Below are 16694 nucleotides of genomic sequence, written 5' to 3'. Positions count from 1 at the left end.
CAGGGGCTTTCTTGGATTCCCTCCGCAGGAAAGTTATCACTGGAAATACCAATGGACTGTATCCTACGTGTTGTGCTAAGGACGAAGATGGTTAGATGCTGACAAAAGAAGCTAGGAAATTAGTAAAAATTGGATCTCTACAACACGTAACTTGATAAAACCCGCTGTAGTAATTTATAACCTTTCCATAGATGAATGAATTCCAAGAATAGCTAAGCTATTTTTTGGAAGAGAAAAAAGCCCCCTAGTTTAGGTGCTTCCGTCCCCCTCCCCATACGCTTGGTGGGCAGGGAACCTGGGCCTCTTTCTGCCTGCTTCTCTGCATGAGTTCCCTAAAATCAGGAGAGATGGGCTGCTTCTGGCAAGTGGTGGCGGGGGCTCTCCAGAAGAGAAGGACAGCCACAGAAAAGCCAAATAGAATTTTTGAAAGTTCAAGGGTAGTGGGAACCTAACGGAGTGTGTCAGACCAGGCAGGTCATACTGCTTCCCAAAGCTGCAAATGGTCATTAAATTAGCAGATTTTTGGTTTAAAGGGCTCATGGGAGAAACTCAATTGCTAAGAACTAGGCTTTAAAAGAGAAATAGGCCCAGGACAATGGTAATAATAAGCTTACAATTTGTTTACCTGCTAGTTTTCTTAATGAAAGAAAAAAAATACATATATATATATGTATTTCTTCTTCTTCTTCCTCTTAATTCATTTTTCAGATAGTTCACCTCTCACTGTGCATTGCACGCCCTTCCAGCCTCTGGCACTACAGAGTTAGGTGCAGCGAACCAGGGCGGTGCCTGCTCCTGCCCTCACTGGCATTCAGAGCCCCTTCTGGACTGGCTGCATTAATGTAGATCTCAGTGCTCACCTCTGGGGGTGGGGGGTGGGGGGTGGGGGGGACGGACGTGGGTTGTAAGTCATGGGGGGAAAGGGAAGGACTTGACGTCACAGAGAGAAATCTGTAAATCAAACCAGAAAGACCAAAGGAAGACTCTTTCTAACATAAACATAAGGATTTTTTTTTTTACTGGGATGGGTTGGTGAAGTCTTTCCACTGGGCGATAGCCTAGGGTGGGGGTGGGGGATGAGGGCTAGCTGAGGAAGGGACGGGAACACAAACCTCTGGAACTCTGCGACACGGAAGGCTCTGTGGCCAAAGGGACCCTGAATTGCCATTCCCGGGGAGGATGGAAGCAGAATTTCAGGCAATCACCTTGCTACCCAATAGCTTTCTGGTCTCACGGGACATGAGGTTTCCTTTAAGGATGAGGTTTAATCCTGCAGAATCCCCTGACAAGGATTTGTGACTGTGGGGGGAAGGCATAAGAAGAAACAGATTCCTGAAACTGACACAGCGCATGGTCTTGACCTTTGGCAGGAGGGAAGAATTCAAAGACCTGGGCTTTGTTTGCTGATTGGGAAACCTCACAGCCTCCTGGTCTGAACGGAAGCGCAGCCTGCAGCCTGCGGACCTAAGACGTATGCCCAGGCCTTGGGGTGAGGGTTCTGTGGTCAGATGATTAGGGTCAGGACTCCGCTCTGCCACTGGACAGGTGAATATACCTAGCAGGTTAATTATCAAAATTGAATCTCAGTTTCCTTGTCAGTAAAATGGGGATAATGATTCATTCCCTGCCTCCCGTCCTGGGGCATTGTGAGCTGCTAATGAGTTAATACATGTGAATATACCTGTGAAACAATAAAGCGCTAAATGGACAGGAGATATTTGTGTCGTCGGCAGGAACACAGCCCAATGTCTTTGAGAACGAAGATAGGCACAGCCGGGCTGAGGTAAGGAGGGCTCCATGGGGCCCTGGGGTGGGGGGCTGCCCCCTCTGACTTTCCGGGGGCACTGACATTGGAAAGGCCAGGGGCTCTGGGGCGGAGGCAGCGCCCAGTCAGGGCCCAATCGCTGACGCAGAAAGTGCCAGCCCGAGAGTTGGCCGAGAGCCACCTGCACTCCCCACTGCTTGGTTTTCAGAGGGCACCGTTACAGGTGCCAGGTTCCCCAAGGAGGGATCATCAGTTTATGGCGACGCTCAGAGGGCAGCTGTGGCTCCGCTCGTTGGCACCACGTGTACACGTGACCGAAGGCGAGGGTGGTGACCCAGCCGGCCGGCAGCGCCGGGGCCAGGGAGCCCCGCGGAGCAGCAGCCGGGCGGCCCCCTGCTCGCAGACTCCCTGCCCTGCCCGAGGGATGTGGTGCAGGGGTGTTATCTGCTCCCCAGGAAGCCGGGGTGTCTGTTGGCCACACGAGTGCAGGAGGCACAGCAGGCAGTCTTGTAGTAGTTGTAGACGCACAGTCGCGCTTGAACCACCACGTTGCAGTTGTAGTACCTGTCCTTGCAGTTTTCATCTGCAGCGGAAGAGAACAAAAGCCTGAGCACAAGGGGCAGGGGCGGGACTACGGCAGAGAGAAAGGGCGGGGCTGGGGCTCCTCATCCGTCTGTTACCCACAGGAGGTGGCCTGGGGAGCTTGCCTTTTTTTCTTTTTCTTTAAACATGAAGTTGAAGTCTCACTGCTTTTACCTTAAGGATGATGAAACCAAATCTCTGAATGCATTGCCATTTTAATCAATTCACACCAAAGTTTATCTTTCGGTGGGTGGCTTGGATTGCCATCCGTGCTATAAACGTATCCTCCCAACAGTGTGTTGAGCCCTGAACTCCATGACCTTGCACAAGGTCACAGAGAGACCTAAATGGGCGTGGCATTTTCACACCAGAGAACTTGTTAACAGAGAGGAGTCTTGACTCCAAGATAGGAATTCCTACTCACCGACTTCAGGAACACAGTCCTGAGGGTTACAAGATTCTTTCTCTTCTGGTTTCAGCTGAGGGTCACAGAGGTTACTTAGGGTCATGTCATCTGACAGGCAGCGCACTTCCCGGACCCGGAAGCCGCCCTGGCAGCTCTTGGAGCACTGGGGACAAAAGGAGAAAGGCAGGTTTCTTGGCAGCCCATTAGCTCAGCATACTGGAGAGGGCCAATATCACAAAATTTCAAACATCTCCAGAAGGAGACAGAATAATCAAATTCCTATGCAACTATCAACCAGTTTCAACACCCATCAACTCGTGGCCAGTTATGTCCCATCTATACTCCACCCATGTCCACTCTTGGAATAATTTTGAAGCAAATCTAGACATCATATCGTTTCTTCCATAATATTTCAGTTTTTCGCTCTAAAGCATAAGGTCTCTATAAAATTACCACAATATCTAGGAATTAACAATACATAGTTCTTACTATTTTAAAATATATAGTCAATGTTCTTATTTCCACTTGTGAATCTCATAGATTTTTTTAAATATCATTTAAAAAAAATCAGGATTCACATCAGGTCTGCATTTTGCTGTTGGTTGAAATGCTTTTCGTGACTCTTTTAATCCATAGGTCCCCCTCTTCTGTTCTCTCCCCGTGAACTTGAGGTGTTGGAGGAACTGACTCATTTGTCCTGCCGTTTCCCACAGTCAGGACTTTGCTGACGGCATTGCCATGGCACATATCAACTGTACCCCCAGTTTAACAAGCTCCTCTGTCTTCTGTAGTCCCTATAACAGGACTTCAACAGGTACAGGTTTGACTTTTTGTGGTGAGACTACTTCATAGGATGTGTCTCTTTTGGGGATGCGTGCAGCAGTGATAAGCCCAGAACCTTTGGTTCATGCGGGGTTGGAAAACGGTGGTAATATTCTATCCTCTCTTCTTCTTTTATTAGCTGGGAATCTCTTCTAAAGCATCCCCTCCCCCATATATTTACTCTTTGGTTACCTAGTGGTACAGCTTGCCCATTGGAAAGTCGGAATGAATGCTTGATTATTTTATTTATCAGTATTTAGAATAATGAGTTGGTTCCCTTAACATCCTCCAATGGTGACCTATTGGTTTTTTATTATTATTATAAACTTGTAGTTGATGGATTTAACATGTATGGTGTGTTTCATTGAGTCTATGGTAGTTAATACTTCAGTGAATGCTCACTGCCGCCCTATTGATTGGCAGCAGAAGCCTCTTCGCGGCTCCTTAGGTCACAAACCCAGTTGTCTTTGAGAACTTCCTGTCGCCTGGTACAAAAAGCTATTCCAATCTGATTTACGCATATATGGTCCCAGATCTGTAATCAGCCATTTTTCTCAGAGTTCCTGCTTCCTTTCAGAGGGGAGTGGTGTTTTGAAACCACAGGTATGCTCTTTGTTACTTGGTTGGTCGTTGTTTCTAGGCTCGTTCAGTAGATAAAACCAGGAGAGTAAAATAAGTTACTTTATGAGTTCATACGGATACTTCTAATTCAAATTCAGGATAACAGGATTTTCACTTAAACCTCTCTTTTTCATCTGTATCTGTTTTCTCCTAAGTTGAGAAGCCTAGTATTCGATACTGGAGATAACAGGGTTACACTATCATATTATCATGCCTGCTATTGTATATAATTATTATCACAGTATCAAACAGTATATTATTTACTTTATCACACATTACACACCCAACCATCTCAGAATACTAAAAATGTGGTCATTGCAAACAATGTGAACATTTTTCTGCAGTTCTATTGTTCTTAGGGATGGACAGTCAAATTCCTGTGTTTTAAAGCCACAGACAATAGTGCTTATGCCACCAGCATGATACACATTTAGGTTAATTTGTTTCATTTTCCATTTTTGGGGATTTTTTTTTAAAAGAATTAATTTTATTTTATAATTATATAACACGTTGACTTAGTTCTAACCTCAAATTTATAAAACAAGGCATATTCAGACATCTACCTTTCATCGCTGTGTACCTTCCGTCACTGCTCTGCGATCATTTCCATAAAAGTTTCATCACACACAATAAATCCCCTTGTCTGTCCCTTTGCAGTGAGAGTCACCCCACCCCGTCTCTGTCCCTAGAGTTTTGCCTTTTACAGAGTATTATGTAAATGGAGTTATATAATATATAGCTTTTGGGGTCTTTCTTTCATTTAGCAAAATGCACGTGACGTTCATCCATGTTGTTTAGGTACCAACAGCTCATTCCTGTTTGTTGCTGAGTAGTACTGTGTGGTTTGGAGGTTCCACACCAACTTTGAGGGACATCTGGGTTGTATCCAGCCAGGTGTTTTTGGAGTTTGTCTCCTTTGATATGACCTGGTGAACTTGGCCCTTTCTGGACTCTCCAAACCAAATGGTAAAAGAAAATAGTGATCTGTTCTTATGTTCTCAAGGGTCTTGGCCAACATCAGAATACTTTAGTTCCATTTCCCAGAAGTTGACAAAACCCCCCTGACACTGAACTGCTCCTTCGTCCCCATTTGCCCTGAGGTGTGGCTCACCACGTGCCCAGTGGCCGTTATCACTAGAGCTGACTCGTACTGTTTGGAAACAGAATTCTCAGCTTTTATCCATATGTCTTATAAAGATCTTGAGAAAGGCTTTGGCCCCTAGTCTGGGCTCACCTACCACCACTCCTTGAAGACCTTTAGTGACACAAAGCAGAATGCATCTCGCCCCTGTGGGTCCAACACATGTTAGACGGTCGTTAGGAATGATGCTCTGAGGACGCTTTCTGTTTTAGGAAGTTCCTTCAAAATAAACTCTTCTACTTGAAAAAAAAACCCACAAAAAAACCCAAAAAGCATTTTATCACTATTTCCATCCTTTTCCTTTTCATTCCTTAATTAACTCTTCCATTCTGTCTCCTACTCTCTGTCTCTCTTCATTTACATAATACCCTGCATCCTTACAGAAAGGATTTGAGATGACTTAAGAAATGCTTGGAGGGCTATAAGATAAAAAACGAAAACAAAAACAAAAACACGAGGGTAAAAAGAAGATAAAAATAAGAACAATCTATTTTGTCAGAGCTGATAAATTCTCTCTTAGAGATGCGCCACAATTTTGGCTGAGTGTCCTAGCAGCCAATTCAAAGAGAGAAATGGGAGCAGTCCCATAGAAATGGGAGTGGTCCATATTGTCTATATGATTTAAAGAAAGTGTACATACACACACGCACACACACACACACAGAGGGCTGACTGGTGTGGGTTTCACACTGGTACTGAGACCCATGGAAATTCTTTGAGTTTTCAGTGGGTTTTAGAACTTCAGTGGGTTTTATAACAAGATCACTCCGTGATGAAATTTCTCAGCAGCATCCTTGAATCCCTTCAGCCATCAATCCTCTAGGCAGTACTTCTCAAAATGTGGTCCAAGGATACCTGCGTCCAACTCACCTAAAGAGCTTGTTCAAAATGCAAACTGCTTGGCCCGGTGGACTTGGAACTGGTCTTTTCAGATGAGATCTCAGCTGATTCTCATGCACTCTGAAACCTGAGTGTCACTGCTGTATGGCCTCCACGGTTTAGAGATCAAGACTGTGTCAGCCTCAGGCTCCACTCACCAGGTATGCTGACCCAGGCGTGCCCCGGCAGTGACCAGCTGGAGTAGATTACTGCAGGGAATCGACCTGACGGCTGAGCCCTGTGCCTGGCACCTAGCAGGGCCCAGGCATGTGTGTGGGAGACAAACAATGTATGAATACCGTCTCTCTCACGAGCACCCGACTCACCATGCTCCATTCTGTGTTAAACCATTTGGCCCCGCAAGGCTTCAGGTGGCAGGACTGCTGGCTGGGGGGTCTCTCCAGGAAGGAACAGTCGTAAGGGTCCAGCACTTCGAACGTGTCCGCATTCTTCCTAACACAAATCACCTCCCTCTGTTGGGTTCCGCTCCCGCACTCGATGGAACACTGGAGAAAGAAGCAGAGAAAGATGGTGTCACACGATGGAAAGGAGATGAGAGCTACTGTCCATCAAGGGATGTTTGCGAGTGCTTTCTATCATCAATTCAGTGAGGAAGAGCCCAAGGGCACTAGGAAATGTTTCTAGAGAAGTTGCCCACAAATTCCGATTTTCCTAACAGTTCTGCATCTGGAATGGGGAGTGGGTGCCCTGAGTCACCACAGTTTCCGGCTGCTGGCTGCTGAGACCCTGATGCCCTCTGTGCTGAGAGTGGAATCGTGCCCCCTTGAGACGCCCCGACAGGACACACCAGGCAGTCAAGTTGCTGGTTTCTGTCCAGTAGACTCTGACACCTCTCACTGTAAAACAGTGAACTAACATTCTGGTTTATCTGGTGGTTCCTTAGTGGGTGGACACTGGTAATGAATTAATCTCCCAGAACCTGCACAACTGCACATGAGGGCTAAGTTAAAATTCTTTGGAACGTACAAAGCTGAGAAGAACATTCCAGACTTGGGACCATGTCCCTTGTGGTTAAGTCTCCCCTCCTAGCAGGGCGGCCAGCAGGAAGCCTTCCACCATGGAGCCCAATCCCCTCACTTCCTAACTTGGTGCCGAGGGTTGTTGGGGTGCGCTGTCCCCAGCGGCCAGTCAGACAACTACACATGTTGGTGCATTTTGTTAGTTTATGGAAATACGATGCGTGTAACTGCTCGTAAATCTATTACTTTGTAAAATGTTTTCTGTTCAAGTTTGGTTTACTTACTACTTCTTGGTTAAAAAATTTACAAGCTGTGATCTGTCTACTTTTAGAGACATTAAAGAATCCACTACCTTTATGGAAAGCCTGTAACAATCCTTATAGCTGGAATTCTTAATATCAGCCTTGCTTCTGCAGGTAGACACGTGGTCAAATAAAACCAGGGAAAAAACCCGCATCTCTACAAAAACCAAAAAAACCCCAAAACAGACCCCAAGCAGACAGACTATGAATTAGCCCCACAGGGCATAATAACCATCACCATCAGTAATTCCCACTTTGTGCCTCCTTTTCTACCATTTTCTAGACATCCAGAATACCTTCTTAGTTGATTTCCATTTTCTTCCATGTTGATTAGTTAATTTATTTATTTGAGCTGGAGGTTGAGTCCCACCGCAGCCTCCCAGGCAGACTGTATTCGACCTGTGTGGTTTGTACAGTGTGTATTATGATGTCTCTGACATGGGTTTTCCCTGGAGGTGATCTTTCTCATTGGTTTAACAATGAGAAACATAACAATGCACGCCACAATGTGTGAGTTGATTATTGATTGGGTGTACATCCACGTTTTGTCCTTTTTCTTTAAGTGCTGCCAACAAGGAGAGAATCGGAGGCAGCAGGGCAGCAATAGGCTGCCAGGCAAAGGAGGGGAGAGGGTGTGTGTGACAGGTCCGGGGGTCGGCAGGAGTAGAACGTGGGACTGAAGTCAGGAGAACGGAAACTAGTCTAGACGTCGTCAGTAAATCGTTCTGTGTCTTTGGCCATAGCACTTTCCCAGGTCTCTACGGTCTCACCTGCGAAGTCCGTGTGGAAACCTCATTTGAAACGCCCCTGACTGCTCTGAGGAGCTATGTCTGTACCGAGTGGTGGGCCGGACAGCAGACCGTAAACCTTAACCAAAATCTGAAGTCATTTTATGCTGTTTGGAAAGTCCTTGAAGACATTAGGAATTAAGGAAGAATGAGCACCTGTTGCAGTCTTCTCCTACCCTAAATGCCCAGAAACGGCAGAACATGTGTGTTTGGGAACTAGTGAATGGATGTGTATGGGGGTGTATGTGTGTGTGCATGAGACGGTATTTGAAACAGGAAAGGGTACTCATCCTTGGTCAACCAGAAATTACGGGGAATCTCTGAATGGTGAAAGACAGATGAGACTAAACTGAAGGAGAAAATCATAGTCCAATGTGAACGTAGAGGAGGACCGCTACCCAGGAGGAAGCAGCTCCAGGGCTTCAGGTGAGGGCGGTGATGGACATGGGGACGTGAGTGGCAGGAGGGAGGCCTCGGGACAATGAGAGAGTGGCCAGCTAAGTGGCCAGAGAGTGTGGCCAGACCAGGAGCCTGACTGTGCCCAGGAAGAAGCAAAGGCATCTGCCCCAACTGGGAGCTTTCTCGTCCAAGGGCAAAGTGAAGACATTTTCACATATTCAAGGGCTCAGAAAACTTATGGCTTATGGATCTTATTAGAAAGACTTACTGGGTTACGGTCTCTAACAAAACAAAAAAGAAACAGGAAGAAGACACAGGATATAAGAGCAGAAATTGGCAAAGACACCAGTAAACACTATTGTTAATAATGGATGTGGGGTTTCCTTTGGGGTGATAAAAATGTTCTGGAATTAGAGGTGATGGTTGCACAGCTTTGTGGCTATACAAAGAAACCACTGATTGTACACTTTAAGAGGGTGGATTTTACGGTATGTGAATTATATTTCAATAAAAATAACCTTTGGAGGGGAGGGGGCTATATTAAAATCTAAATTAGTATTTTTTATAAAATTAATTAACATTAATATGGAGCTATATTCAGATGACTTCAACATCTTTTTGGAGGTATTATAGATTGAGAGACTGGAGGTAAATAAAACGGGACTTCAGTCTTCTGTTTTCTTTCAGGGGCTTCTTTTTTCTTCAGTTTATGTTTCTAACTGATAACCTGATCTGTTAGAAACATAACATTTTAAAACTCTGTGCTAAATCTTTTTCTCTTCTGTTATCACTAGACGAATAAAAATAGGATTTATAACTTCCAAAATGTTAGAGGAAATAAATGGAATTCAGGAAGCCTAACCAGTACAAATATGTAGAAAGGAAAGAGGACAAAAAAGCCCAAGAAAGCACGGCAATAGAAAACTAAATAGAAAACACAAAATAAGACGGCAGGAGAAAGTCCAAACATACGTGATTACAATAAATGTAAATGGTGAAAATTTTACTCTTAAAAAATAGAGATTTGCAGGTTGGGTAAAAATAAAGACAAAAATAGTCCTGCATACAAAAGACATGTCTTAAAAATTACATAGGACATTGACAAAAGTATACCAGGTGAAAATCAATAATAATAAATAAGATAGAGTAATACAAATATTAGATAAAATGTAATTCATAGAGAAAAGAACAGAAGACAAAAGTGATATTTAATAGGACAAATGCTTCCACTGAGAGGTGATAACCATTCTACATGTTTCCACACTTAAAGCATTCCTGCAGCTGTACGTTGGTGGATCACTGTTCCAAGGCAGGTGAGAGTAGAGGTGTCTGCTTAGATGCCAGGGAGAATAAATATGATCCAGACACACGGGCAGACAAGAGGGCTGTTCCCAATGACCAGAGGATGTGAAAGACCCCTCAGAACTAAGACAATCTAAGGGTGAAATAAACCCAGAATTGACAGGGAAGAAAGGAAACATCTGGGCATGAATACTAGACTTGGCAGAATACCTTATGAATAAGAGTTGGGCTACTTTGCCTCCAGAGAGGAAAAGACTCCCTAAGTTCTCTAGGTCTTGTTCTCTTGGGCCGGCTCTCTCTGCAAGCCAAAGTATGGCCACTGCTGGCAACTGTACTCACAGTTTCCCAGGGAATCTCTTCCCTGAAGTCCATAAAAGTCCCAGGGGAGGCCTCTGTCTGGCTTGGCTTAGGTCACATGTCCATCCCGGACTAGTCACCATGACCAGGCTGGTAGGGTGTTCAAGATGCCAGCTTTCGTTCAACCCACATGGCAGGAAGGAACATTTATTTTTATATTCTGAAGTCAGTTAATTTTTAAGACGTGCCTTTCAATAAATAAGCATTCTCTATTTAATTTTCTTTGGGGATAATGTCAAATTCCCAGGGCAGGGAGGTGACAGTAGGCTCTGACATCGAGAACCAAAACTCAGTTCACATTCAATCTTATTCTGACCCTCTGGACAACAGGAAAATCAGTCCATGTTTCTAATCTTAGCAGAAATAAGGTCTGCCTTCAGCAGGATTCACCCCACTCGGCTCTCTGAGCTCAGGTCTAGAGTCAATAAGAGGCCCACAAGCAAAGACCCAGCATCCTGCTCCCCTCCCCTCTTCTGAGATCGGGAGGCATGCGAGTTGAATTGCACCCTTATTTTCACTGTGTGTGAACACTGTTATGATCTGATATTACACTTTTACACTCTTCCCTTTGCCTCAGTTTCCTTGGATATCTGGCATTCCATATACAAGGTCTGACAATTAAGTTTGTGAACTTGTTGCAACGATGTTGCTAACCTTTTTTAATATCAGAGGGATTATTCATTATGAATTTGTACCAACTAGGCAAACAGTTAACCAAGTTTATTATCTGGAAGTGCTGAAAAGGCTGCATGAAAAAGTTAGACGACCTGAGCTTTTCGCCAACAATTTACGGTTCTTTCATCACGACAATGCACCAGCTCACACAGCACTGTCTGTGAGGGAGTTTTCAGCCAGTAAATAAATAACTGTATTGGAACACCCTCCCTACTCACCTGATCTACCCCCATTGACTTCTTTCTTTACCTGAAGATAAAGGAAATAATAAAAGGAATACATTTTGATGATATTCAGGACATCAAAGGTAATACGACGACAGCTCTGATGGCCATTCCAGAAAAAGAGTTCCAAAATTGCTTTGAAGGGTGGACTAGGTGCTGGCGCGTTGGTGCATAGCTTCCCAAGGGGAGTACTTCGAAGGTGACCATAATGATATTCAGCAATGAGGTATGGAGCACTTTTTCTAAGGTGAGTTCTCAAACTTAATTGTCAGACCACTTCTAAATTAACTTTGGGATTTAGGTCTTAGGTGCTTTATTACCAAAGAAGAGATAGAAATGGCTGGCAGGAAAAATAATAAACATGGAGAAAAAGGAACTTACACTTATTAAGTACACCCATGTCCCAAGCAATGGGTAACCCCATATGTATAGAAACTCATGAAAACCCAAGGCAGTTGGTATTACTATCACATTTGGATGGCCAAACAAGCTCAGAGAAGTTAAATTAGTTGCCCCATGTCAGAGAAATAAGGAGCAGTAGAGCTGGGATCAGTTATTAAGCATGAATAACTCTGATATCCACCATGCTACCATGGCACATATTTGAATTTTCTTTCTTTTTTAAATTTTCTATATTTTACAGTTTGTATTATAAAACATTAAAGGAAATTTGAGAAGAAAACATTTCCCCATGTTGCTTATATAAAAAACACTATACTTTGAAGTGGTTGAGATCATAGGTTCATAGTTTTCATATTCTGTTTTTCACTTGCCCTTATATCATATGTACTTTCCATGTCTTCCTAATTATCACTGTTCTTGTTACATAATATTTTAATGAGTTGTGATATACCATAATATCCCTCACCACTCTGCTGTCATGAACATCTCTGTTAAAAAGCCTTTTTTCTTCTGTTAATTATTTCCTTAAAATGAATCCCCAGGAGTGGGGTGACTGGGTTAGAGCAAATGAACATTTTAATGGTTCTTGACTTTTATTGCCAAATTGCTTTCCAAAGGGTTGTATCAATTTACATGGACAAGGCAGTCCACTTTTTTCAGGGTCTGTGTTTAAAGCTAGTTAAAAGAAATAAAATTCTATATGGAGCCAGAGGTCCTGATAATGTGTATAAATCATGACCATCAGCCAAAACGTCCTTGGAGAACCAGCCAGCCCTGGGAGCCAAATGGTAAGTGGCCCAAGAACTCAAAATACTGATGGTAATCATGATGAGAATAAGAGGGACTGATGCTTTCCACATTTTCTTAGGGGGTTCATGTTCAATGTTGGAACAGCGAGGACAAAAATTGATCAATTAAGTCATGCTATTAAAGTATCCAGTATTATCTGTTCTTTATAATGAATAACCTCAACCTTTTCTATTTCTGCTTCTTTTCTCCCAAGCTTTAATGAGGTATAATTGACAAATAAAATTGTAATATATTTACATTTATCATTTGATATACGTGAAAGGATGCTTACCACTGAGCTAAGCATACTTACCTCTTTTTTTTTTGTTTTTTTGTTTTTGGTGTCAACACTTAAGTTCTACACTCTCAGCAAATTTCAGTTCTACAACAGTGTTATTAACTACAGTCACTGTGCTGTACATTAGATCCTCAGATCTTATTCATCTTATAACTGGAACTTTTACCAACCTCTCCTCATTTCCCCCACTCCCAGCCCCTGGAAACCACTATTCTACTCTCTGTCTATGAATTTGGCTTTTTTAGATTCCACATATAATTGATGCCATGCACTATTTGTCTTTCTCTGGCTTATTTCACTTAGCATAATAGCCTCTAAATTCATCCATGTTGTTGCAAATGGCAGGATTTCCCTTTTAAGGTTGATTAATATTCCATCACACACATACACACACACACACACACACACACACACACACACACGGTGCCAAAAAATGTATGACCATTTAGGAAGGGAAAAAACTGTATTAAAATTGTAATACTCAATATATAGTCACGTTTGACATCTGCAATTATAAGAGGTGCTCAAAGTGGTTACCATCAGCATCCAGACACTTCTGATTATGGTGAACTACTGCGTTAGCATAGATAACATCTCTTAAAATGTGTATACATTTTTTGGCACCCTCTGTGTGTGCATATCTATCTGTCTGTCTGTCTATCTATCTATCTATCTATCTATAAAACTTTCTTATCCATTCATCTGTTGATGGACACTTAGGTTGTTTCCATACCTTTGCTGTTGTGAATAATGCTGCTATGAACATGGGAGTACAGATATCCTTCCGAGATAATGATTTCATTTCCTTTGGGTATATACCCAGATGTGGAATAACTGGATCCTATCTTTCTGCTTCTGACACTCAAATATAGACAAAACTGGCTTTATCAACAATAATGGCAGCAGTGGCAACAGCTATGATTTATTATGTGTTTAGTGCATGTCACTCACTGTGCTACACACTTAATATACACTACTTCATTTCTTCTACAAATAAGCTCGTCAGGTACTGTCACGACCAGCCTTTTATAGACAAGGAAACCATGCTAGACCACAAACTCCCTGAGGGAAGGGACATTAATTTTGCTCATTGATGCATCCCAAGTGCTTAGAAGAGCACGTAGTAGGTGCTAAATAAATACTGTGGACTAAGTGGGGCTCCAAGAGCATAAGCAGCCTCTTCGGGGTCACGGGTAGCACTGCGGGGATACAAACCCAGGACAGACCAGGTCCTGCTTCCTAACTCCTTGCTATGCTACCTCTTACCAGGGACAGGCAGACACACCCAGTTCTAGCCACTCACCTGACTCCAGCTCCCAGCAAACCACTCCACCTTGCCTGTGCAGGGCCCGTTGTCACACGGGGTGGCCTCCGCCGGCCGGTTGTTCCCACAGCCCTCCAGGGGCAGGCTGCTGATGTGGTTGGTCATGCATACCACCGACCTCGTCCGCATGCCAGCCCCGCACTCCGCCGAGCACTGCAAGACAGAAGATGGGAGCGTTAGAGGGGGGGCCTCTCCCCCAGGTTCTGAGGCCACTTTCAAATGGTGCGGGGAAGGACCGAACACCTTGTTTCCCTACCAGCTCTTTCCCCTAGAAATCTCCGACCACTTCTCATGCACAGCCTCCTCCATCAAGGGGTATCCGTGTGGCATAGCCCCCATCTTAGGTTTTCTGGGACAGTCTTCATTCCCAATATCCTGTGTCATGGTTGCAATTAATATGCTTACACTTGTCAGACTATCTGTCCTTGGCTTTTGCTTTCGAAAATACCGGGGATGCCAAAAAAACATATACAAGTGGACACTTTGGTCAAAGTTGCTCAAGCAGTAGTTCGCCATAATCAGAAGTGTCTGGACACTGATGGGACCACTCTGAGCACCTCTTGTAATTGCAGAAGTCAAACGGGACTTCTATTCATCTTTTGCTATCAGTATTTATTGACTATTACCATTTTAATACGGTTTCACTTTCTTAAAATGTGTATACATTTTTGGGGCACCCTCATGATAGCATGAAAAGTTGGGCACACGTCCACCTGCTTGTAATGAGTCTGGGCTGGTCTGGGGAAGGAGGGCAACCGACGTCTGTCACCTCCATGTTACTGCGTGATATCAGGGCAGCCGGTTTCAGGCCCTGAAGGCCACAGCTTTGACAGTCTACCAGGAGGAATCCTGGTAGAAAGGGAGAGCGTGGCCTGGGAACCAGTCACTTCAGCGTTAATATCCCTACCACCTGAGTGGCCTGTGGCCAGTGGCCCAGATCCTCCCACTTCCGGCATGACAGCTGGCACAGGAACACAGTCCTGGCAGGATTAGGGGTAATGAATGACATGTGGACAGCAGGAGCTCAATGGATGCATACAGCAGGGGACCAATAACGGTATGAGGGGCTTTGAAGGGTCAGGACGTACACCCCCACTCTAAGCAGAGAAGCCCAGGCTCACAGGGATACGGCTTCCCTCACAGCCACATAACTGTTGGTGATTTCATTCTGCCAATCTCAGTCTGTCCTCAACCAGGTCACAGCAAACACATCCCTGAGCCACACCCTGAAGCTCCAAGAACATTATTTCCCATCTGTCTTGAAATATGTTGGAATGCTCCCTTATTTTGCTTCTCATCCTAAATTTTCAGGACATGTCCGTGTGGGTGTCCCACAGATACTTCACGTCCAAAGGGTAAATGACGGGACATCACTTTTACCCATTCTTCCTCTGGATTTCCAATTTGTGTTCAAATTTATATCTGGATTCAAAATTGATGCTCTTCTGCCTGCTGGCTTCCCAAATCTAGCCAGACATCAGGTTTCGTAGATTCTAACACATTTGTCTCATCTGTCTTGTCCCTTCTGCCCGTGGTTCCCAGCACCATGGACTGTGGCTGCAGCTTCTCGCTCAGACTTACCAGCTTTTCTAAGTCGCTGGCCTTCCAGGTGCTGGGAACTACATGCTGAAATCTCTCTGAAGCTGTTCCATTTCTAACAATATTTGCTTAACGGACTTCCCCAACTGGTTTAAAATATGGCCCCAGTCTTCATTATTCTATTCTATACACTGCATGCTGGAGAGAACCAGGGTTCACGAAACCCTGATCACATGAAATGCTCCCAGCGCCTTGTTCACGCCGTACCTTCTGCCTGGAGCGCTCCTTTCCTTCACCCGGACACATAACAATCAGTTCAGCTCAGCTCAACTATCATCTCCTCTTAAAAACTTCTTTGATGGTCCAACTCAATATACTCTTTCCATCCTCAGAATTCTCACAACACTCTGTATTCTGTTGTCTTCCTTTGTACTACGGTTATTTGTGTCCTATTTTGTTCTTCTTTATAGAAGGAGGCTCAGCGCAGCCAGGGACGATTAAATCATCTTTAACTTCTTCTCAGTCAGCATCTTTCCCTTGGGTGAATCCACGAATATCAGCGCAATAAATGAACACAGACTTGGGCTCTCCCTCACTCATTTCTCTTCTCTTATCAGGACTTTCGCATTCCGAAAGTGCGCCTTCACATGATGACCAAAGCCCTTCTAAGGGTCTCTATTGGGTATTTTCTTAAAAATGGAGTCAATGTTTGGTTTCTACCAACATTACCATGTTTAAAAATAAATAAAAGCAATATAATTTCAAATAAAAATTAAGAAAAGCAAAAAGCAATACTCACCACCTAATTTCTTTATCAAAATTACTACTTTTGTTTTTGTAACTTGCTGCCTAGTCTTGTAAAATCACAACCCACGATGAATCATCAGACATTTACGTGACTACTGCTAACCTGAGTCTGACTCCTTAGGGAGGGAACTCTCTGGAACAAAGGGCTTCAAGGGGATTAGACATGCCACCCCTCAATATGCTACTTTGGCATATTGATTATTTTGAGCTGTAGGCAACTGAGAAACAGCAGATGCAGGAAGAGCTCTCTGCTCGCCGTTTCCTGCCTAAAAGCAGGGCATACATTTCCCAG

The 16694-nt window shown here is 44.0% G+C and overlaps 1 protein-coding gene across 2 annotated transcripts in view; it reads right to left on the bottom strand.

Moving 5' to 3' along the window:
• Nucleotides 1-1457: 1457 nt before the first annotated feature.
• Nucleotides 1458-16694, bottom strand: part of THSD4 (thrombospondin type 1 domain containing 4) — a 585321-nt gene continuing 570084 nt past the window's right edge. For both annotated transcript variants that reach the window (XM_033109294.1, XM_033109295.1), the window contains 4 exons: nucleotides 14036-14209; nucleotides 6543-6722; nucleotides 2772-2916; nucleotides 1458-2348 (listed from right to left, as the gene is read on the bottom strand). In XM_033109294.1, the coding sequence (XP_032965185.1) occupies nucleotides 2206-2348; nucleotides 2772-2916; nucleotides 6543-6722; nucleotides 14036-14209 (642 nt within the window). In that variant the 3' untranslated portion in view covers nucleotides 1458-2205. The remainder of the gene's footprint in view (nucleotides 2349-2771; nucleotides 2917-6542; nucleotides 6723-14035; nucleotides 14210-16694) is intronic.

This window comes from Rhinolophus ferrumequinum, chromosome 6 (genome assembly GCF_004115265.2).
Source record: "Rhinolophus ferrumequinum isolate MPI-CBG mRhiFer1 chromosome 6, mRhiFer1_v1.p, whole genome shotgun sequence".
In the NCBI taxonomy this organism is placed as follows: Eukaryota; Metazoa; Chordata; class Mammalia; order Chiroptera; family Rhinolophidae; genus Rhinolophus; species Rhinolophus ferrumequinum.
Note: the sequence above shows the minus strand (reverse complement) of the source record. Positions and strands in the feature narration are given on the sequence as shown.